This window comes from Trichechus manatus, unplaced genomic scaffold (assembly GCF_000243295.1).
Source record: "Trichechus manatus latirostris isolate Lorelei unplaced genomic scaffold, TriManLat1.0 scaffold00001, whole genome shotgun sequence".
Taxonomy (NCBI): Eukaryota; Metazoa; Chordata; class Mammalia; order Sirenia; family Trichechidae; genus Trichechus; species Trichechus manatus.
The window spans coordinates 41282307-41307436 of NW_004443937.1; the positions used below are offsets into that span (position 1 = coordinate 41282307).

At 42.2% G+C, this 25130-nt stretch overlaps 1 protein-coding gene across 2 annotated transcripts in view; it reads left to right on the plus strand.

Annotated features, from left to right (window-relative positions):
• PTPRG (protein tyrosine phosphatase receptor type G) overlaps positions 1-25130 on the plus strand; it is a 786467-nt gene that overhangs the window by 589198 nt on the left and 172139 nt on the right. For both annotated transcript variants that reach the window (XM_004368651.2, XM_023727702.1), the window contains one exon: positions 17378-17444. In XM_004368651.2, coding sequence (XP_004368708.1) covers positions 17378-17444 — 67 coding nt within the window. The remainder of the gene's footprint in view (positions 1-17377; positions 17445-25130) is intronic.

Below are 25130 nucleotides of genomic sequence, written 5' to 3' on the forward strand. Positions count from 1 at the left end.
TTGGAAGAAGTTCTACTGTGAGTAAAATGCTGTCAAGCAGTATTGGATGCTACAGAAAAATCTTTCATGAAAGGAAGAGTCGGTTGATGCGGTAAACTTCATTGTTGTCTTATTTTTAGAAATTGCTGCTTTCAGGGGCTACCACTAACATTGCTGGAGCGTCTGATGCGAGGGCTTTGGTTAAGTGGACAAGCGTCTTTAAAACCACAACGTAGGAAAATTCCTTTCTAGGAAGTGATAGGCTAAACAAAGGCCAGCCCCACCTCAAAAAGGACTCAGATTAATGGTAGCTGGACAGTTCAGCTTTGTACTCCAGCCTGCAGCAACCACTACCCTTATCAGTCCACAGCCAACAACATCGAGGCCAGACCCTCCACCAGCAAAAAAATTACGACTTAGCTGAATGCTCAGATAGTGGTTAACATTTTTGAGCAATAAAGTAGTTTTTAAATGAAGGTATGTACATTGTTTTTTAGACATAATGCTATTGCACACTTAATAGACTACAGTACAGTGTAAATATAACTTTTATATGCACTGGGAAACCAAAACATTCATGTGACTTTATTGTGATATTCACTTTATTGCAGTGGTCTGGAACTGAACCTGCAATATCTCCGAGGTATGCCTGTAATTAACTTTTCCATGATCACACAGCTGTTAAGTGGACGAGCAAGGTATTGAACCTGGGTCTACCAGCCCGGCTTCAAAATCCCTGCTGTTAACCGTTACACCGGTCTTACATATCCAGGTTGGTGTTTCAGGTGAGCTAACTGTATTCACAGGAGACCTGGTGGTGCAGTGGTTAAGTGCTCAGCTGCTGAGCAAAAGATTGGCGGTCATGGGAGAAGAGACGGGCGATCTGCTCTTGTGAAGATTACAGCCTAGGAAGCCCTGCGGGGCACTTCTACTCCGTCATATAGGGTCCCTATGAGTCAGAATCCACTCCCAAGGCACACAAGGACAATCGTGTTCAACTGCAGGAGATTCATTTGCATTGTTTTCTAAGGAGTTAATGTATTCCCAGGTTATTGCCAATGGCAGTTTGTATAAGATAAGCCTCTTCCTGTTTAAATGTTACCCACAACTCCCCACTGGGGCCATTTTTTCTAGCTGAACTGCTCTAGGAATTGAAAGATCCTGGGCACTGTTGCTTAAATAAGTAGACTACATGCTCTATGAAGAAATCATATTATTTTCTCAAAGGAGAGGAAGTTGGCCCAATGAGGCAGTGATTGCTGGGAACAAAATTTCTGGTTTTCTTTTTTGTTCTGCTGCAAATGGCATGTTCTGTCAATCAAGGCCTACTGGGAAAGAGGTTGCCTTTCTTCTTTGTGATTTAACTTTCTCCTCTGTTGAACTCAGGTGTGTTTTAAATACAAAGCTGAACGGTTCGGTTAGCATTAATCCATGTCCTTGAGGTGGGGTGGCCTTTGTTTAGCTTACCACTTACTAGAAAGGAATTTCCCTGCATTGTGGGTTTAAAGACGCTTGTCCACTTAACCAAAACTCTCACATCAGACACCACAATAGTGCTAGGGTAGCCCCGGAAAGCAGTTTTCTCTGGTTTGTCTGTGGGTTAAGTGCAGTGTTTAGATGAGTTAACAGGTTTCAGAGAGCGGTGACAGGGAGCATAAGGCCCCTTATAGATAGCATCAGGCGCCACACCCCTTCCGTGAGTGCGCAGTCTGGGAAAGGGACTGCCCTGTGAGATATTGCTTAGGAGGGTGAATTGATACTTGATCACCCTTTAGATGCTACATTATGGGAGCAAGCATTCAGTGCTCCTGAGGAAGCATAGGGTAGAAAACCCCCCTCCAAAAACGCAGCGGTGGGGGGTGCTGGGACGTGTCATTGGTTTGCGCTTAATAAATTTGGTTGCCGTGATTCAGAATCAGCGGCTCCCGCCAGCACTTTGTGCTCTGCACCTTGCCCGGGGACATCTCTCATTATCAAGGGCTCAGGTTTGGGGTTGCAACTTACTGGATTTCTGTCTTATTTAAACATAAAAACTACTGAAAACTCTTCTTCCTAGAATTGATTATTGGTGTTTATTTGCTCCGTGTAGGGTTTACTCATTATTTTGCCAACTTTTCCTGGTTAGAACGCGGATTCTAAGCATATTGCACCCCTTCTGATGTGAGTTGTGATACAGCATGGCAGCTCAGGTGTGTGTCAGGCAAGAGTTTATTCTGAAGGACAGGAACTGCCTTTAATAGCTGATGGATGCACCAGCACAAGGAAAATGGCGGTATGTGACTTCGTTATGGGAGCCAAGGCCCTTGTCTTCTCTTTGGGAGCTAGAACTAGACTGTCAACTCATTGAAGGGCACACTGGGATTTGTTCCATGTCAGATCCCAGTACCCAGTTCTTGGCATAGGTTATCTGCTGCTGCATAGCAAATGGCCACCGATGTAGCAGCTTAAAAAACACAAGTTTACCATCTCACCGTTTCTGTGGGTCCTCTGCTTCAGGGTTCCTCACAATCTGCAGTCAAGGTGTCAGTAAGGGCTGGGGTCTCATCTGAAAGTTCAACTGGGGGAAGGATCCACTTCCAAGCTCACTCAGGTTGCTTGAATTCAGTTCCTCCTTGGCTGTTGGCCAGAGGTCACCTCCAGTTCCTGGTCATCAGGGCTTCTCCAGCAAGGCCGTTTACTTTACCCTGTGTGCAAGCCCAGAGGCAGTAGTGAGAGTCTGCTAGCAAGGTAGAGGTTCTGATCTCTTGTAGCCTAACCATGAAGGTGACCTCCCATTGCCTTTGCTGTACTCTGTTGGTTAAAGGAAGCCACTAGATCCAGCCCACACTCGGGGAGGTGATTACACAAGGGCCTGGATACCTGATTGGGGATCATCATAGAGTCAGCCAGCTGCAGCATGCAATAGGCACGCATTTGTTGAATAAATGAGCTTAACAGCTAGGTTCTTACAATTTGAGCTAAGGGGACCATACTGTTTTTTCCCGTTACCTCTTTATACAACTATAAGGCAAGCAAGGTCATTTTAACATTTTATATGTGATACGTATGTAATAGTTACGTGGTCTTCCCCATCCCTGATAATGCCATCTGGATGCATGGTTGTTGAACTTCAGTTATATTCAGAGTGATGACCTTACCTGCTCCTAAGGAGGAATTTCTCCAACAGAAGGATCAATCTGGCAACCCTTTGATTTCCTATGCTTTTGTCTCTTAGTTTTTCTTGCTGCATACGTGGCAGGAATTTATAGCAGTCCCCACACAGTGCTTTCTGCATTCCGAGTCTTTTGTAAAATGGAGTGCCCGAGCAGCTTTTTGCTGCGAGGGAATGAAACAGCTAGGGTGAGAGTTCGCATCTAACGTGTTTCGGTTGAAGTCGGTGGGCTTCGTGTAGAAAATCAGCTCTACTTTCTCCCCCAAGCCTTTGATATTGTTGGAGCTTTTCAGTGCATGGCGGGATTATTAACAAATGGAAGTCAGAGTTGTCCAGTGCTGCCACACCGAACCCAGAGAAACTTACAGGCAAGTTACTGAACCTGAAATAAGCCTCTCTTGCCCCAGGCTTCCCCGGATCGCATACTTTTTTTTTTAATTCAGAGGTCATGACAATATTAGTATGAAATGGTTTGCACTGTAGCTTAAGAATCTAGGTCATGCTTTACTCGGTTGGAATTTCTTTTGTGTTTCTGCCCAGTTTCTAGGAGCAGCTTTGACTTTGAGGACATCGGCTGGGGTGGGACAGGTGGGTTCTGGAAACTGCTGTTGAACTGCCATAAAGCTTTGCCCACAACTTCTTGGCTGTGAACACACAATACATTAAAAAGACAAAGGACAGAATCACCATGTGGGCCCTGTGGAGGTTCCCTTTGCCAGATGCCCCAGCCTGCCCATCCCCTCCCACTCTGCCGCACTGGCTTTGAATCTGAGTGTTGGATGAGTCCAGAGCCAGAGGAGAGAGCAGTGTACACCCAGCCCTGGACAGCGTGATCCTCGTGAAAATGAGAAATCGCCTGTATGGACGATAGGCAAGTCTGCTGCTGTCCGGTCTGCAGTTGTGTGGATTTGCTACGGGACTCGCTGTTGCCCTGTGGGGGTTGGTTCGTCCAGTAATGGGCTCCTAGGAGCCAAGAGTGACAGAAGCTCAATACTCTGGTGGACATGGGCAAGTGATCAGCGTTAAACAGACCAAGAGCACCAAATTCATCGCCTCAGGGGCCTTCTCTGGCCACGAATCTCAATTCTCTGGAGATGAGTAACTTGTGAATTAACTAGTTTCCACTGATATTATGAATTAACAGTAAGTAAACCGTGTCAGTGCTCAAATACCCATTTCAAGGGGGTAGGGTGACTCCTATTAGCATTTATAATTGTGTTTCCTTTTCATATTAATCCCTTCCCATGGCTGAGGCATTAGGTGCTTTCTAATCTGCTGTTGGAAACCAGTCCCAGGAGTGTGCCCCTGTCAAGTGCTGGAAAATAGAGATGATACGGGACCATAACCTTCCCTTCCGGCAGGCAGACTTCCTTCTCCCGTGAAATGCTTCTGTGACATTTTGCACATCTGTGAGACTAGGTTTAGTGTGCTTTTTTTTTTTTTTAGTAGTCAAATTTAAACCAAGCCTCCTGACCAGGAATCCAGGCTGGCTTAATTGCATTTCACTGATTGGGAGAGTAAAACCCTCTGTTTCATTAAAAGTTCGACAGCGTTGCTGAGCTCCTTCCCCCCTCCATGCCTGGTTCTGGACTGTGTCCGCATTTTCCTCTCTGGCTTCATTCCCTGGCGGTTTGGGAGCTGAATGCACCCACATCTCTGATTCTGCGTTTTTGTAATGTCGGTGCAGCAGTGACAACCAGGAGAGAGGAGAAGATAGATGAAGTTGGGATGTCAGAAGGGAGAAAAGACAAACTTCTGCGTCAGAGACTGAGACCATAGACTAGTACAAGAAGCAGAGTAACATTTGTGAGTACTAAAAAGAAGAAGCAGGAAGAGAAATTTTCACAGATTTTCAAGAGCAGTGTTGTCAGTATAGCTCAGCAGTTCATGGTTTAATGCTAAAACTGTCTTCTTAAACATAGACACATTTCTCAATTATTGACAAGTGTTTATTAATAAAGGGGTCTGGTCCATGCTGTGTCTCCAGGTAAGGGCTAACTGAAGTGCCAAACTAAACCAAACCTGTTGCCATCAAGTCGATTCTGACTCATAGCAACCCTATAGGACAGAGTAGAACTGCCCCATAGTGTTTCCAAGGAGCCGCTGGTCCATTCGAACTGCCGACCTTTTGGTTAACAGCTGAACACTTAACCACTGCACCACCAGGGCTCCAACTGAAGTACAGTGGTGCAAAAATAGCCCAGAAATAAATTGTTTGTGCAAGGAGATTCTGGTACCAAAATCTGGTGAAACCAAACAAACCAAACCCATTTCCATCGAGTCATTTCCGACTCATGGCGACCTCACATGTATAAGAGTAGAACTGTGCTCCGTAGGGTTTTCAGTGGCTGTGATCCTACAGAAGGAGATTGCCAGACTTTCTTCTATGGTGCCACTGAGTGGATTTGAACCACTAACCTTTCGGTCAGTAGCTGGGCGCAAACCATTGTGCCACCCAGGGACCCCCAAAATCTGGTGAATGGAGACTAAAAACAGGTAAAGGCAAAGATGTTGATATCAGAATAAGAGAAGTGGCACCATCCTTGCTCAGTGGCTCTGGGGATCAGAACCACGGAAGGAGAAGAAAATGGGATGTGAAATCAGCCCTCATGAGCAGTGCTTGCCCTTGTGCTGGTCAGGCACTCCAGCCTCTGAATGCAGTTACCTGCTAACCATTGGGGTGGATGAATCATCATCTCTGCAGTTCTGGAAGGCCGTGCAGCATTTCCACTTGTGTTGTTCGTCACTTTCCCCCACAGCTGTGGTGAATGGTATAGCCATTCGCTGTCAGCAGGCATAAATCCTTTTTCCCATAAGAAGATATTGGCTGCAAGTGACATTTATGGGACTAAAGGAGCAGCTGGCGATAGCGGATTCAAGGCAAGTAGGTTGTCTTGGCCATCCTATTTAGCAGATGGCCAGGACTTGACAGATTGAAGATTATTATCGTCCAAGTCAAGGGCCAAACGGCACAGTGACCAGGAGAAGTCAAAGGCAGCACGTATGTGAACACAGGACCCATGCAGCTGGATGGGGCCTCCTACCTGCATTTGATTTTGCTTCCAGCAGGATTAAATGCAGGCTGTCCTGCAAAGCCTGGATTATAGACTTGCCTCTAGAGATGATTAATAACTTGGCCACTAATTTGCTAGTTGGTTGAATCCTTATGGCAAGCTATAATTTGAAAAGAAAATTCTATGAAGTTTAGGTTCCATCGTCATTTATATGAATTGGGTCTTTAGTCCAAACCCAAGTGTCACGGTTTTCTATGTTGCCAATTTCTCTGTCTTGGTTGTATTTAAAGGCAACTGTAAAGCTTTCATTCAGAGCCTCTCCTGCATGTGTATACCATCCTTTTGATGACTAATACCACAAAAGCTACACTGAAGTGGAAGTGCCAGGAGCTAAGTTACACAATGAGAACACAGACTCCTGAGGGAAAGGGGTCTCCATTTCTCCTAGTCCATCTTAAGCTCATTTGTGCAATTGCTGCCTCCTTGGTGTTACTGTGTAACTCCTTTGATCTTAAAGTGGAAGGAAGCAAATTTCAAGAGCCAGAAAACTCCTCACGTGGCTTGAAAAGGAGCAGCATGTTACAAGATTGAGTGAATGTCAAATAAAACATAAATTTGGATCTTTTGAAATGTGAACTGAAATAGCTATTACGTTTTAAATAAATATTAAATAGATATTATAGTTCAGCTTAGCTAGTAAAATAAAACAGCTATTATAGTTTAGCTTAACTAGATTTAAATAGCTATTATAGTTTAGCTTAACTAGTAAAAAATGTCTGCCTTGAGCATCAAGTTCTTTTAAGACCTATCTATCTGGGATCAAATTAACAACAGCAACTCAAAATAGGAACTTTAGAGAGGAGTGAGTTTATGTTAATGGAGGAGGAACAACTCAGAGAAGGAGAGTGAGAATGGTTGCACAACTCAAGGAATGTAATCAGTGTCACTGAATTATACCTGTAGAAACTGTTGAATTGGTATTATGTTTTGCTGTGTATGTTATCAACAACAAAATAAATAAGTAAAATTTATAAAAGAAAGTCGTATGGAGCACAGTTTGACTCTGACACACATAGGGTCTCCATAAGTAGGAATTGACTTAATGGTAACTGGAATGCCCTCCTCTACCATGGTTGGGGGAGTCCCTGGGTGGTGCAAAGAGTTAAGCACTTAGCTAGCCGAAAGGGTGGTGGTTCAAAGCCAACCAGAGGCAACTTGGAAGGCAAGCCTGACAATCTGCTTCCAAAAGGTCACAGCCTTGAAAGCCCTATAGAGCAGTTCTTCCCTGCACACGTGGATCACCATGAGTTGGAACTGACTCGACAGCAACTAACAATAGTAATCGTGGATGGAGACCAGAATGCAAACATGAGTTGCTAAAAGCGCCTTCTGCACTGTTGACATACTGAAAACATGCCCAAATTGATTGGTTTATGTACATGAAAATTTTCTAAGTAGTGAATTTACCTCTGACGAAATAGTGAGTGGAAGGGATTATTTCAGTTAAGGGTGCGCCTTACTGGAACAGACCCACTTATTAGCATTCCATGTAAAAGATTCCCTAAACTGAGTTTTAGAACCAAGACGAAGACTGGAGAGTGAGCCCAGTGTTATTAGTGTGCTACTTCGATAATAATCAAAATAATCTTCATTTTGCTCTCCTGTTGTAGCGCTCAAACCAAAATCCTTACTCTGAACAGACTAAAAAAGCAAAGAATTTTATTGAGGAATTACTATTCAAGCTGGACCACACTAAGTGAAAATACCAAATACTCCACAGGGGGTAAGCAAAGAAGGGTTTTTATGCACATTTTCTAGTGGAACAAAGAGTTCTTTCTTCATATCTGATCAACCACGTACTTCCTGAGAACAGTCTGTACAAACTTTTTCTTTTCCAAGAATAATTTTAACGTACTCTTCCTGCAGTGGTTTTCCTTAACATTTTCTGAGAACTGTTACGTTAGTGACCTAATCCCTACTCCCTCTTTGGTTACCAGAAAGTGGTGTGAGTTAACTCCTTGTTGTGAGCCCAGCCCAAATACCTTAGTTTTGAATTCTTCTAGCACTTCCTCCCCCCCACCTTGATCAAGTCACCACTAGGGGGCGCCGATCACCCACAAAGGAATAACCCTTCTTCCACAAGGACTTTCACCTGTTGTTGTGGACCACTTCATTGCTTACCTTGTTTCAGGGTCACATTTAATTTCTTCACCTTGCCATGCTGTTAGGCTTCATCTTCAGGGTGAGTAGTTCTTATTGGGGCTATGGCAGCAAACAAGGCTGCATCAGAGGAATGATTTCAGAATGAGCTCAAACAACAAGGGTCAACTTGAAACACTCAAGGAAAGCAAAAATGGATCTAGGAACCAGGAGATTAACCATTCTGAAGGTTTCCAAAGATTCAGTTTCCTTAAAATGTATAATCCTATGCATGGCGAGAGAAGTTTTAGTCTGGTGGCAGGCATTAAACAGGCATTTCATATAACATTTAATAAGACCTACGATAACTACTATGACAATTAAAATGATTAACCCTGTTTGCAGTATAGAGCATAACCAGGAAGCAGTACCATTGGGTAACCAATTAAAGATATCTAAGAAGGGATAATCAGGCATAGGATGTATTGACTGTAGCCAGATGGCCTTTTGGTGAATTTTCCTGATATCTTGTTCTAGTTCTCCAGTGGTATTTATCCAAATGGAGCAGGAGGTGTTGGCAATTGCACACATTCCTCCTTGCTGGGCCAAAAGAAAATCAAGACCTATTCTATTATCTAAGACCACCTTAGTAAGGGATTCTAAAGACATTTATAGAGCAGCCATTCCATCAGCAGTATCATCAGTAATTTGAGCCATAGTAGCAGATAAGTTGTAAATAGATTTTTCAAGTTGAGGGATGCAATAGTTAGGTAAGAGTGCTTGAAGGAATACCTGTCCCATCCTAGGCTTTTCAGCTATAGGGTTATGATTTGGCATAAAATAATTTAAAATAGGGGATGCAAACAGATCTGCATTTGCATGCCCAGATTGTGGGTGGGGATGACAGATCCAGCACTCAATCAAATTTCCGGCACTAGCTACAGATTGGGCCAATTTAACAAAGGCATTTTCTTTCCAAGTATAAGAAGTTAATTAAAGACAGTGTGATCGTTAAGGTTGTGTGTCAGCTTGGCTAGGTTATGATTCTCAGTGGTTGGGCAGTTATGATGTCATTTAGCAGTCGTATAGTGATGTGATCACCAATATGATGATATCTGTGAGTAGCCAGTCAGTTGAAAGGGAGTTTCCTTGGGAATGTGGCCTGCATCCAACATAGGTGAATTTTCTGGCAAAACTCGTGGTCTTTTGCTCGCTATGGATTCTGCATCTGGCTCCTGTTCATCTGACATCAGCTCTTGGGGCTTGAGCTAGCAGCTTACCTGCCATCTTGCCTGCCGATTTTCGGATTTGTCAGTCTTTGCAGTCTGTGACCCAAAGCCCTGTTGTCTGACTTCCGGATCTTGGATTCACCAGTCCCTGAAGCTATGTGAATCAGGAGAAGCCTCCAGCCTGACCCACAGACTTGGGACATTCCAGCCTCTACAACTGTGTGAATCATTTCCTTAATATAAATCTCTCTCTCTCTTTATATATATATATATGTACACTTTACTAGTTTTGCTTCTCTAGAACTCAACCTAAGACAGACAGGAAAATAAGATTTAAATTACCAGGAAATAAGACTACAGGTATGTAATAAAGCTAGTAACATAAAAATAGCTACAATTACTAAGCAAAGCAAATAATCAGAGAAACCAGACTATATGAAGAAGAGTGTGGCGTCAGGATTGGAGGAAGACTCATTAACAACCTACAATATGTAGATGACACAACCTTGCTTGCTGAAAGTGGACTTGACGCACTACTGATGAAGATCAAAGACTACAGCTCTCAGTATGGATTACACACCTCAACATAAAGAAAACAAAAAATATTCACAACTGGACCAATAAGCAACATTATGATAAACAGAGAAACGATTGAAGTTGTCAAGGATTTCGTTTTACTTAGATCCACAGTCAGCACCTAGGGAAGCAGCAGTCAAGAAATTAAACGACACATTGCATTGGGCAAATCTGCTGCAGAAGACCTCTTTAAAGTGTTAAAAAAACAAAGATGTCATTTCGAGGGCTAAGGTACGCTTGACCCAAGCCATGGTGTTTTCAGTCACCTCGTATGTGTGTGAAAGCTGGACAATGAATAAGGAAGACCAAAGAAGAATTAATTCCTTTGAATTATGATGTTGGCAAAGAATATGGAGTATACCACGGACTGCCAGAAGAATGAACAAGTCTGTCTTGGAAGAAGTACAGTCAGAATGCTCCTTAGAAGAGAGATGGCAAGACTTTGTCTCACATACTTTGGCTATGTTATCAGGAGGGACCAGTCCCTGAGAAGGAGATCATGTTTGATAAGGTAGAGGGTCAAGTGAAAAAGAGGAAGACCCTCAATGAGATGGATTGACCCAGTGGCTGCAGCAATGGGCTCAAGCATTAACAATGACTGTGAGGATGGCGCAGGACCGGGCAGTGTTTCATTCTGTTGTACATCGGATCGTTATGGTCAGAACTGACTCGACAGCACCTAACAACAAAAACAACCTTAGTTTGGAGCCATGGTTGCCCAGTGGTTAAGCACTCAGGCTGCTAACCAAAGGTTGGCAGTTCGAATCCACCAGCCACTCCTTGGAAACCCTATGTTGCAGTTCTACTCTGTCTTATAGGGTTGCTTTGAGTCAGAATCAACTCAACAGTAACGGGTTAACCTTAGATTTGCCCACGGGGTTTTTTGTTGTCATTGATGATGGTGATTCACGCAATTTCTGGTAGCTGTACTAAGACAGCATTTTTATTTTTGACCTCACTAATATGAGTCAGAATTGACTCGACGGCAGTGGATTTGTTTTGCTTTGTTTTTTTAAATGTCCACATTATTTATTTTCTTTTTTCTTAAAAAGGTTTTTTACCTGGTTGAGAGGGATCATTTCAAAACTTTCTCTGGAGCAATGTGGGTCTCAGAGGCTCATTATCAAGAATCGGTTAATCCCAATTCATTTACATACGTTTAGATTGGCCTAGATATTTTAAAATACAAGAGATAACTAAGTTCTTTCCCTTCTAATTCTTATTATTTTCTTGGTAAGCAGTTTAGTCTCCTTCTCATTAATAAAAATTACTCTCTTTCTTTAAAAAAAAACACATTTTATAAAATATCTAGCTTAAGTTACTTAGAAAGGTTTTGCTTTTAAAATTTTGCTTTCAAGTTTGACATAAACATAAAAATCTTTGTCAGAATGAATTCACTTTCATTAATGCCTAAGAATATTAGACTATTTAATTTATATAAGTGCTTATTTATCATTAAACCGATCAGAGTAAGTTCTCTGATGGGATATTATAATCTAATAATACCATCCAGGAGGTAGGAAATTATTACATTTTCATAGCCTGTTTTTAGCATGCTTTATAGGATTCTTTAGAGAAGCAAGTTAGCATACTTTGTCCTTTTTAAAGCCTTGCTATACCAGTTAAAATAATAATTCATACTTTTTCAGTGCACTTTTGAAATCGACTAATTTATATTAAGGGACAGGTACAATAAACAATTTTTTTGGAGGGGGAGACAAAAAAAATAAAGACTTAAAAGACTGCTTTGCCAGTCACAGCTTCCTGAGACAAGACAGAAACTCAGACATAAAACAAAACTAGAGGCAAGCCCTCAGAACAAAATGAAAGAGGAAAACCACATAAACTCACCTGTCTGTGAGGCCAGCTCAAAAACCAGGTTTATACAATACCACACAAGACAAGCAACCTAGTCTCTTAAAATGTATACAGCAATTCTTCAGTAAGATTGACTCTGAAAAACAGCTATTAGATAACTCGTTAATTTACCAGAGTCTCAGATGGAGAGATTTTATTCAGACCCCTTGACTAAAACTGGGCATTAAACAAAAGTTCCCCAGAGGAAAGAAACGACAGCACAAATGGAAACTCATTTTCCCAAAGTGATCAGTGAGATTTTAAATTACTTCAAGTATATTCAGCATACAGTGTTTTTGAACATGAACCCCCAACCAGCATCCCAGTGGGGGATAAATCCAGGCTCATTTATCAAGGATGTTAAGAAGAGGTTCAAACTGGTCTCCCAGCGTCAAATAAAATTCCTGGCAGGGAATTTGACACAGGGTTTGGTCAGTGTTTTGTTTCACAGTGTGCCTTTACTGCATGAGAGGTGTCTTGTGGCTGGTGGGCAGCTTAATGCTCTAGCCCATCTCATGTCCCTTTCAAGGGTGTCTTTCCTTTCACAAGTGTCTTTATGTCAGTGGCTAGCATCCTAGAGGCTTTTAAGATGCTCAAACCCATGCCCACATTTTTGTGGCTTTAAAACTCTGGGATTCCTTCGTAACAACTATACAAAACCTGGTTTCATTCTTTCTGAACCTAATTCATTCTGCCAGCTAGACATCTAGACTCTTATTTTAGACCTTAAACATACTAGTTTCTCCAATTGGAAAGTACCCAAAAGTGGCCACTCATTTAACAAACTGTCATTAGGGAGCTCAAACAAAAATCCAAGAACAAACAAGACCTAGGCCCATATTTCTTGGCCATATATCCACTTCCACTAGGAAAATCAGCTACTTTCTTGGATTCAGCATTGAGCACTGCTGGGGTGAATTTAAAGGGCATTGTAGACAAAGGATTATTGGCTGTCCTTTTTAGAAAGAGCAGGAGTTCAAACAGAGTGTTGTCAGAAGAATAAGAGGGCAGCAAAGGATACAAAGAAGTAGGAGCTGGGAATAGTGTAGACGGGCAGGAGCCAAATTTTGGCATTGTAATTTCTTATTTTCTTTGGTCAATTTGGCTATAGTGTCCTACAGCAAAGCTATTTTATTATCTTGAAGTCTTTTAGAAGCTTCAAGGTACCAGTCAAAATAGGCATCTCATTGAGATTGTTTAATTTGAGAGCCTCTATTTTCTAATTTCCTGTACAGAAAAACCAGAAGGTCAGAAGACCCTCAGAGTCCTCTGGGTTGGCCACTGATTTTACAGACTGTCTCTGGTAAGGTTATGCCAGCCAGACAAGAACCCACACGTTGTGGGACCAAAATGCTTGTTCACATAGTGAGCAGAAGTCCCAGAGGGTGGCTCTGAGCTGCTCCTAGATTTGGCATTCCCCATATTTCCAGCAGACATACAAGATGTGCACACACAGAACAAATCCAACAACAGAACTCGAAGAGCTACCACACAAGAGAGCGGAGCTCAGGTTCAAAAGTTTATTTACCTTAAGACAACTCCTGAGAATTTGTGGAAGCGGAGAGCCCAAACAGCTTAGCTGGTACCAGAGCCCAAGTCCTCAGTGTCTTGGAGGTTGGGAAAGATAATGCACCTTCAATAGCCTGCGTCTGACACCAGAAATGTTGTAGTGCTCAAACCAAAATTCTTATTCTGTAAAGATTAAAAAAGCCAAGAATTTTATTGAGGAAGAGTACAGCTCAAGCTGGGCCACAGTAAGTGAAAGTACAAAGTGCTCCACAGGGGCTAAGCAAAGAAGGGTTTTTATGCACATTTTCTAGCATAACAAAGCAGTTCGTTCTTCATATCTGATCAGCCACATACTTCCTGAGAACAGTCTGTACAAACTATTTTTTTCCAAGAACAATTTTAACATACTATTACTGGAACATTTTTGCTTAACGTTTTCTGAGAACGTGTATGTTAGCTAATTACCCCTCACTCCCCACTTTGCTTGCCAGAAATCAATGTGAATTAATTCCTTGTTGTGAGCCCAGCCCAAATGCTCCTTAGTTTTGGATTCTGCTAGAACACCTCTTATCTACCTTCTCAACCTAAGCCATATAAACTAGCAAAGGAGGCTTTGGAGGTGAATGAGGTATTGTATAGGCTTTCCATTTCTGAGTTGCTTAGAATCTGAGGTTAGACCCTTAGGCTAGACCTTAGTAATCGGGCACAGAGCTGCTGTAGTTAGAAGTGACCAGAAGTTGAACCTCGACTAAGTTGCCTGGTTATTTTCCTCTTGCATGGGGTACAAATGTTGTCTTTGGGTTTCATTCATGGAGGATTAGAACACTTTCCTTGAGCCGTTACATCATTAGGTAAGATTAAATGCATTACAGGGTTTCCCTGACTACAAAATCTCTCTCTGCAAAATTGAGATTGAAGATCACAGTATCTGAAAAGTTGCCGTATTAGAAGAGGGATAACAAAATTTTGAATGAGAACATGAGTTGATTAGGTAGACAGCAAATGTTGCATCTTTTAATGTGAGATCTCACTGAACAACCTTTAAGATAAATCATAAGCAGTATATATTGGTTAAGAAAATTAATGATATCAAAACCTGTTCCCCATCCTCCACGCTTACACACACATAAATACTATAGCAGTTAACCTTTGCTATGTGCAAATGGAAGCCCTGGTGGCGTAGTGGTTAAGAGCTATAGCTGCTAACCAAAAGGCTGGCAGTTCGAATCCATCAGCCATTCCTTGGAAACCCTGTGGGACAGTTCTACTCTGTCCCATAGGGTCTCTATTAGTTGGAATTGACTCGACGGCAATGGGTTTGGTTCTTTGGTTTGATGGCAAATGATCCCCAAACTTGGTTTAAACAATAGTATAATAAGCAGTATATTAGTCTAGGATTCTGTGGGTTGGCTGGTTGGTTCTTATGATCTGGGCCTGCTCAGCTGATCTCTTTAGACTGCAGGTGATTCACCTGAGGCTAGGTAGTCTAGAATAGACTCACTCATCTCTGTAGTTGTTGGTAGGACACTGGGTCTAGAATGACCTTGTCTGGGATCGCTTATGTCAGCTCTATGGCTTCTCTCATCCTCTAGTAGCCATGACTGGGCTTCTTCACTCGTGGTTTTAAATTCCAAAGAGTAGCAAGAGGATAAAACTGTATTCAGATGCTTTGTGAGCCTCTGTCTGCATCATGTTCACTAATGTCTCATTGGCCAAAGCAAGTCACATGGCCAAGCACAGTTTTAAAGTGTAGAAAAACTGATATAAACTCTTTGACAGGATGAGATGAGCAGCAAAGTCAAATTGCAGAGGTGCATATGACAGGGATAGGAGGAATTTGTGGCCATTTTGTCATCTCCCATAGATATTAAAGTAACTACAGGGAGTTAAGCTGGCATGAACATCTCCACCACACTGAATCAAGGAGGAGGAAGACCATCTTTTTGCCTACAACTTCAATTTGATATGGGATCTTTCTCTGGACTCTTGTTTTATTCTATTACTTTTGACTTTTGGACAGATTTACTAGTAAGCTGTCTTATCTTGATTCTTGAATTGTGATTCCATTGTTTGGTCATTGGCTTTCGTTTTGATCAATTATTTGTTATGGTACAAATACGATTTTTCTTTGAATACAATTTAGATTTGGTATTTTCTGCGGATGTTTGTCGTTCAAGAATGTTTCATTCTTCAACCATTGTGGTAGACTCTGGCTTGAGCTTCTGTTCAGGCACTTTGAAGTTACACTCATGCAAACTCCTGGAATTACAGCTTTGTGATCTGATACACTGGGTTTCTATTCACTGATCCTTTTTTATTTTTATACTTGTAGTGTTTACAGTGTCGTGCCAAATTCCACATCATTTTATTAGTCTGTAAACATGACACAGTGCATAATGACACCTGTCTTCTGAATTTAGTCGTAACTCAGGGCTCCAGACATTAAGTTTTAATGACGATTAACACATACAACAACTCACCCAGAGTTTCTCAACATCAACTTTGGCATTATTGACATTTTGAGCCAAATAATCCTTTGTTGTGGGGCATGTCCTGACCATTATATGAATTTTGCAGCTTCCCCAACCTCTATCCTCAAACCTCCCTCAGCTATGACAGCCAAAAATGTCACCAGATGTCATCAAATGTCCCCTGCAGGGGAATGACAAAGTGACCCTAGTTGCTAACCACTGGTCTAACCTTGAGGCAGAGGAGAGAAGGAAATGTATGAGTTATGGATCATTGTCAGAGGAAACCAGGAGCAGCAACCCAACAGGAAGAATTTGTAAGGGAGGAAGGGGTGTGGAAAAATTTTAATCACCTTAAAATTTACCCTAGGAATGGCCCTAAATTCCTCTGAATTAACTTGGAAACATCAAATTGGATCTTGCTACACATTGAAAGGCTTATCAGTATCTCAATTTCATTATGTTAGTAGATTAGATATAAGTAACATCCCTGAAAAAAAATCAAGAGCTATGCTGACCACAGATAATGGACTTTGGGAAAATCTTTATTTTGGAAAAAATCGAGCATACACAGAAGTAGAGAAAATCATATCGTGAACCGTCACATACCCATCACCCAAAGCAAAAAATTATTGACTCATGGCCAGTCTTGATGCATCTACACCCCACTCACTCCTGGATTAGTTTACAGCAAATTACAGGCGTCATTTCATTTCATTTGTAAATATTTCATTATATGTCTAAAAGAAAGTACTTATAAACCATAATTACAGTGTAATGGTGCATTTTTAATCTTCTAGAAAGGAGAAGAATGAGGATTTCTGCTGAGTTGTGTCAGAAAGTTAAGGGAAAGGCTGGGTGGGATCAAGATAAAAGAGGTTTGGTATTTGTGGCAATAAAACCCCAGAAGGCAATGAAAGTAGGAGACGCTGCGTCTTGGAGCTCCCCTCTCTCCTTCTCTCAGTAGGAATACCCCTTATAGTCTGTGGTGAGACACAGGGAACTGGGACCCTTAGGAAAGAGAATAGGCTGGCAGGGAGCAGATCCATTTTCTAGAAAGAAGGGAAAAACACAATCACGTGGAAGTATTGGAATATTCGGCCAGTGATGGATTGCTTTCTGATGACTTTCAGTGACTTTTTAGCCCATCAGGGCCTCTTTTTAATAAAACAAAGCGGAGGAAAGTCTTGTGGTTGCTTTTTAAGATTTTGCTAGGACGATGGTATTTCTCCTGTTGTAATGTATTCTGAGAAGTTTTTCTTTTGATTTGGACTTCCTCACTTGATTTTATTATGTCATAAATCTCCTGCATTTGGTGCGAGCCATGGTATACGTGACACCTAAGCAGCTTGCTAGATAACATCTATTTTCCCCCTTGTCTTTAGAAGATTAAACAGAGACTGTTGTGTCTGATGCCAGAATAGATTTAACCAATCATGTTTCCTTTACACATAGGTCAGTCCGAGGGACAATTCTGCACTGGATCCTATTATCCACGGGTTGAAGGGCGTCGTACATCATGGTAAGTAAGCTATGTACGCTTCCTTTTGCTGGGATGCAGAGGGTGAGGATCTCCGCCTAAAGGAGTGGGGTGATCCTGAAGAGGACAGAGGGCAACACCCATGCCTCATCCACTGATGTTTAAGGGCGTTCAAACCGTTATTTGATGGGTAAAGAGCAGGCCCATTTGTTACCTGCAAATAGATCTGGGTTAGCAGTAAGCAATTTGTTCCTTTTCAGGTACCACTTTGAATGCATGTGTTATAAATCAAAATATGCTATGATGTACCATTCATATGCATAGTAGATGCTTGGAGGCTGCCATTTGTCTCATACCCCTCTAAAAATATTCTTCTTTCAAGTTTCTTTTCATTTATAAATTTCTTGTTTTGCATCTCAGATTTAGGGAGCGGCTTAAAAAAATTTAAGTAGCTGCGACAGTTCGTTAACGTTTGTAGCATGTAAGCAAGCATTATCAAGTACTGGGATGGAAGAGGCTGGGCCGTGGTTCTGTGCAGCAGCCGTCTTCCCCTCAGGCGTAACAGTGGGAGAGAAAGTAAGATAAATGGGTTCTGTCTTTTCCAACTGGTTTTTATTGGAGAAATTTCTCTGCAACTTTATTATCGACAATGCATCATTACCTATGACATCAGGTTCCTCTAATTTCAAAAGTACCCTTGCCGCAGTGAGCTGTGGAGTCTGGGTGTAATGTAATGATTTGCAAAGTTTTAATAATCTAATTAGAATTCCAATGACGTTGACAGAAATAGCATTAGGAGCCATCATAAATCTCCTCTTAATCTCCACAGCTGCAATAAAATGTCTTCACACCTTTTTTTGGAGGGTTGTCTTTAGACAATAGCCAACTCTGTAGAGCTGAACAAACGTCTTTCCCCGTCTCTCCCAGGGAAACGAAAACCAGTTGTCATTGTTTGATAGAAGCAAATAGGATTGTGGATTAATCGTTCCGCTCTCACAATTGTTTGATAATGCAGCAGGTAACAATAATAAGCCCAGTGAATGCAGGCAAATAGGGTGACTAATAACACCCCAGGTTTTCATTTCAGGGAGTTTCCATTGCATCTGCCCAATTTTCAATTTTAGTGTGTTTCTGTGAAGGAAGCCCCTCACACTGAGCTGGAAAGTAGATTGTATTTAACAGAAGTGGGTGTTACTATAAATGTTCCCCTAGGAAACAAAACACCTTTATCAGAAATTATTTTGACTATTCATTTGTTTTTTGTGTCGGTGGCGGTGTTGATTCTGGGGGGAGAGAGATTTGTGTTTGTACCCTGGCAGCCTCAAAAGTGCAAGGAAAGCTGTGATTGTAGGCAATGCATCGTGTACACTGAGCTCCTCTCCCATAAGATCCCGTTGAACACCCAGGTAATTAAACACTTTCTTGAAATCCCAACCCATAGTGTAGATTATGACTTTTGGGTTTTGAAATATAGCGAATGGTGGCTGTATCTTACTTAACCCCTACTCTCTGCCTCTTTTACCAAATGCGTTGCCTTTTTGAAAACAAACACACCATGAAGAATTCTAGACTCTTGCAAACAGGTACTTATTTTGCAACAAGAGAGGAAGCACTCTACCAGCCATAGCATTTCAGTAGATCTGTGCATCCTTGTTCCATGATGATAGTTGAAGGCGCTTCCATATGGTAAGGTAAGCCTTTCTTTATCCCCCAGATCCCCAGTTCTCAGGAAACTCGCTGCATAGTAATCCTTCAGTCCATGAGCTATGTGATGGCATAATTGTATTATCCTTCCTCATCAGCCAGAGTTCCCGTCTGTCTTAGGCTGGGTTTTCTAGAGAAGCAAAACCAGTGAAGAGTATAAATATATGTAGAGAGAGATTTATATCAAGGAAATGGCTCATGCAGTTGTAGAGGCTAGAAAGTCCCAAGTCCATGGGTGAGGCTGGAGGCTTCTCCTGACTCACGTAGCTGCAGGAGCTGGAGAACCCAAAATCAGCAGATCAAACAGCAGGCCTCTGGCTCATAGGCTGCAGAGGCTGACAAATCCCAAGATCAACAGGTAAGATGGCAGGCCTCTGGCTCACAGGCTGCAGAAACTGACAAATCCCAAGATCAGCAGGTAAGCTGCTAGCTCAAGTCCCAAGAACTGGAGGTCAGAGGAACAGGAGCCAGCTGCAGGATCCAGAGAGAGCAAAAGCCCGTGAGCCTTGTCAGGAAGTCCACCTATATTGGATGCAGGTCACACCCTTAAGGAAACTCCTTTCAACTGATTGGCTGCTCATAACAGATCCCATTATGGAAGTGGTTGCATTATATCAGATCTCATTATGGAGGTGATTATATCATGATAGAGCTGCTAGACTACTTCATAACTGCCAAACCACTGAGAATCATGGCCCAGCCAGGTTGACTCACAACCTTAACCATCACACCTTCCAAGAGCCTCTTACATTAGGGAGACTTTACCTGGCTTACACTAGGGAGACTTTAGCTGGGAGGGTTACAGAGATGCGCAGGATGTGGTTTCAGCCCTGCTATCTAGCTGGGAAGTCAGAGGAAACCGGCAAAAAATAATTATCTTCAAAAGAAGTTCACTTATACAGCAAAAATCTGCTCAGTGTGATCACAGGCACAGGCCAGCCCTCATAGACCTGGCAGAGAGACGAAGTGACTGCCGGGCTGTTCCTCAGGCTGCCCAGTGTGTTACCCCTCCCAGCCTTTGCACTTGCTATTTACTGTCGGGAAGTCCTTCCCTCACCTTTTGGCCATGGTGTCTCCCTGTCATGCTTTCAGGTCTCAATTCAGGTTTTGCCTCCACAGGTTGGGAAGAGAGAGGATTAGGGCTGTGTCTTGGAAATGTGGTATTTACACTCAGTTCTTGGGCTGTTACTATTTTCCAATTTGTTAACCCTCAGCGCTTCTGTCATTTTTCCAAAAGAGAATGGATGTTTGAAATAGAAAAAAAAAGAAACTTTGGTTGGAACTAGAAGCATTTTTAGTTGAAGGGCTTGTGAGGGATTTGAATGACCTGTTAATTTAATGGAACATAAATAATTGTGCCCTTCACAGGGTCTCCAGCTTGAGAATGATGATAGAGATGTGTAAAGGGAAAAATCAATAAAGATTTCTGTTGCAGTTCAGAATTGTCTTTATTTCTAAAGCTATGGGAGTCATATATTAGAATATTAATTTTTCATTAAGCGAGTAGGTTTTGTTTTTTGTTTTTTAAATAGGAATGATCTTACATGTTTCTTCAGCTGAAACACCAATGAGTCATCTGCTTGTAGCAGCCAAACGTACTTGGCAGTTGGTCATTTAGAACCCTCTGAGAGGCAGATGCCAAGATGGAGTTATCAGTGAAAGCGTTTTTGGAGTGAGGAACTGTCCATAAAGGATAAAGGGGAGAAGGAGCAGGAGTCAGCACAAAGGGTGTTTGGTCCGTGATGCAGGTCTGATACTTGTGAAAGGAGACAAGGAAGATAGAAGGATTGACTCCAGGTAGCTCTGAGAAAGTCTTGGCCCAGGTGGTGGAGAACCCCAGAGCAAAGATTGCCTGTGAGAGGAGTCCTGTGTTGAGCGGGAGTGGCCGGGCTCTGGTGCCCACCATGCTCAGTTATTGGCTGGAGCAACCCATGGATCACGTGGTGGAATCCAAAGGCACAGCAGCTGGAGGCTCTCAGCTGACTACCCTCCTCACAGCAGGTCATCTCTGAAAGGAACATCTTTGGGTGTACCCCCTAAGGCTGACACAGAGGTTCACGTCTTCCTTTTAAAGCCTTTCTAATCACTTTTCTGAAAGGTTTTTCTAGTTGAACTCCCTCACTTTAAAAAAAAAAAAAAAAATTTTGTATTTTTGATGAAAGTATACACAGCAAAACAGGTTCCCGTTCAACAATTTCTACACATAATGTTCTGTGACATTGGTTATATTCTTCAGTTTATGTCAACATTCTCATTATTTCCTTTCTCGTTGTTCCATTCCCATTAACTTAGTCTCGCTGCCCCCTAAACTTTCATCTGTGCTTTAGAGTAGCCATTGTCCATTTGATCTCATATAGATAATTTTTTAAAAGAGCACAGTTCTCAACAATGAAATTCTTTACATTTTGCGTGAGCCTGCTATTTAGTTGAAGAGCAATAGTCTCAGGGATTCTTCCAGTCTCAATGGATCCAGTAAGTCTCGATTCTTTGAGAATCTGAAGTTTTGTTCCACATTTTTTCCCCTTTCTATCAGGATCCATATATTGTGACCATGACCGGAACGTTCAATAATGGCAGTCGGGCACCATCTAGTTCTGGTCTCAAGGTAGAGGAGGCCATGATTGAACCTCCTCACTTTTCAGACGGTCAGAGGTTCTTATAAACAGTGCATGTCTGTCATGTCAGTTCTTATTGAGTGCCTGATCTAAGTATACCACGGAGTGGTGCTCAGCCTGGAGTAGAGAACAAAGTAGACATGGACCTTGAGTTCTCATACTTTTGAGAGAGACAAGTTCAAACATGTAATTAACGGGTGGGGAGTAGCAAATTAACTCAGACGTGGGGGTTTAGAGAAGGCTCCTAAGAGAAAGTGACCATTGAGACCTAAAGAGTGAATGAATGAAGATTGTCCAGGCAGAGAAGGAAGAGTAGGGACTAGTGTTGATGAAGACGACCGGTGGTAGGAAAGCACGTGGTTTGTTTGAGGATCTGCCCGTGGCAACGTTGCTTCTCTGAAGCTGGAGAAAGACACCCTAGAAATCTCTTGGTGACAAAAAGTGCCATTTCTTGTGCATCCGTTCTGTTGAAATTGTGATTCTTACCAACTGAGAGCCATGAAGAAATATAAGTAGAATGGAGAGGTGATTTCTCATTGATTCGTGTCTATACATCGAGCAGTACATGGAAGCACCAAAATGTATTAAGTATTTTATATATGCTACCACCAGCATTCACTGGAGAGGAAAAATATAGGTGATACTGTGAATTCTGTTCACTGCATTGACTCAGGATACTAACCGCCTTCTGAGTACAAGGCCAGTGCTCAAAGGTAGCCATGCCTGATATAAATATTAGTCTTCTTACTCAAATAACCTATTTTATAAATAAACCTATATGTGAGTTGATATAGAAATACCGATGTTGTTGTCAGCTGCCATTGAGTCAGCCCCAAATCGTGGCAACCCTAGACACAGTGGAATGAAATTCTGGCCAGTCCTGCACCATCCTCTTAATTGGTTGCAGATCAGACCTTTGTGATCCATGGAGTTTTCACTGGCTGGTTTTCAGAAGTAGATCACCAGGCTTTTCCTCCTAAACTGTCTTAGTCTGAGCTCCACTGAACCCTGTTCAGCATCACAGCAACATACAAACCACCGAGAGACAGGTGGTGGCTGCACATGAGGTATGTTGCCCGTGAATTGAACCCAGGTCTCCCGCGTGGAAGATGAGAATTCTACCATTGAACCACCACTGCCCTCTCTAGACATATAGTCTTCCTTTACAAGTGGTTTTATCTGATTGGCCAGTGCTGTTACATCACGTACTCTGTCAATTAAAAACTGTATATTTTTTTATCTTAAGTTTTTAGATTACTTCCTTCCTATTCCTTTTCATAGTACCTTCCCGAAGAAAATCCAAGGGGCTGTTTGTCTACATGTTCTAGGATACGGTCAAAAAGGCATCCAAACACTAAACCACCTCCTCATGTCAATCATCTGAAAAAGACCATTTTTACATTTTTGAAAGGAAACTTGGTGGTAGTGATGGTTTTGTTGTTGCAGGCTGTCTGTTTGCCCCTCCTTTGCCATCCTCCTCCTCTCTGGCTGAGCATCCCACCTTAGTGAGCAGAATGGCTTCTTTCTCCTTCAGAGGAAATGTGACGGGAAGGTTACAAATCACTTCAGACGCAATGAGATGGTCCACTGGCCCGAGCAAGAAGGCTGCTTGCCCTGCCTCCCTCCTCAGGCCCTTCCGAGAAAGCTATCAGTGAAAGTACAAATAAATTATCAGCTGAGAGAACCCTTTTATTAATGTCACAAAATGAGGCTCTTATAAGCTTTTCTTGTCAAAGCTTAGCAGTGGAAATTGGCTATGACAAGATCAAAACTTCCTTGCAGAATAGCTTCCCCGAGTGACTCATTTATTCACGTGGCTCACTTTTGGGATGTTTTTCACCCCTTTTCTTCCCTGTCCTGGGACACTCATCGTCTCCTCACCAAATGTGGACAAACGTCCTGGAAGAGCTAGAGTCAATCCCAGCCTCTAGCAGAGAGGAAAGGAATAGATGGCAGCTATGTATTAAGTGACTGTCCCGCCAGTGTTTTCACGTCGTGGTAAATGCTGGTACCTTCATGTCTGTTCTTCTTCCCACGTCCCATCTGCTGAGATGGAGGTTTCTAGAATGAAGACTAGAGTCCCTGGGTGATGCAAATTGTTAATGCGCTCGACTGCTAACCAAAAGATTGGAGGTTCGTGTCCACCCAGAGACATCTTAGACGAAAGACCTGATGATCTTCTTCCAAAAAGCAGCCATTGAAAACCCTATGGAACAGTTCTACCATGATACGCATGGGGTCACCATGAATGGGAATCAAATCTATAGTAACTGGTAGAATAAAGGATAACTTGGAAGAGTCTGCAGACCAGGTACGCAGTGTCGCGTGGGCTACAGGTATCCTGTTTAAAAAGAAACTCGCACCAGGGTATGTTGCTGGTGCTCTGCTACAGTGCCACGGGGACACGGGTGGCCCAGCCCCTTCTGAAAGCCATGGTGCCATTTCTGCTTAAGTTACATGTACCCTCTACCCTCTCAGCCTGCAATTCCACTCTTAAGTATGTACTCAAGAGAACTGTCCCCAGAGAGACTTGTACAGAGAATGCGTTCCTGAGAGCCAAACACTGGCAGCAGCGCAAATGTCCATCAAGGGGAGAATGGATATATAAATTGCGGTATATTCATACAATGGAATATTATGCAGCAGTGAATACTGGGGAATCACTGATTTACAGAAAAACCAGAGAGTACATACTGCGTGGTTCCTTTTATGTGAAGTTGAAGAACAGGCAAGACTAATTCATGTTGATATAAGTCAGAATAGTGGGCTGGGGGATGTATATTGAATGAGACGGGACATGAGGGAATTTTCTGGGGTGTTTTAAATATTATATCTTGATCTGGAGGATGAGTACATATGTGTAACGTAAAATTTTACTGAGTTGTCCACTTTAAGATTTATGCGTTTTACCATTTGTAAAGGCATACAAGTACCAGTTGCCACTGAGTCAATTCTGACTCATGGCGACCTCGTGTGTGTCAGAGTAGTTTACGCTCCATGGGGTTGTCAGTGGTTGATTTTTCAGAAGTAGACCATCAGGCCTTTTTTCCGAGGCACATGTGGGAGGACTCGAACTGCTAACCTTTTGTTTAGCAGCCAAATGCATTAACCATTTGCACCACCCTGGGACTCTAGTTAAGCAATAACCCATGCATATTAAATGCTAATTTCTCAAAACAGTATATCCACAAAGCTTGTGTGTGTGTGTCTCTGTGTGTGTGTGTGTGTGTGTGTGTGTGTATACACACACATATATATATATCTAGCAGCACCCACCAGATAGTCATATGTTTTTAAAATCCTGACAGTCTCAAGTGTTGGCAAGGTTATGGAATGCCAGGATCTCTCATACATTGCAGATAAGAGGGTAAGTTAGTACAACCACTCTTTGAAAAACAATTTGGCAGTG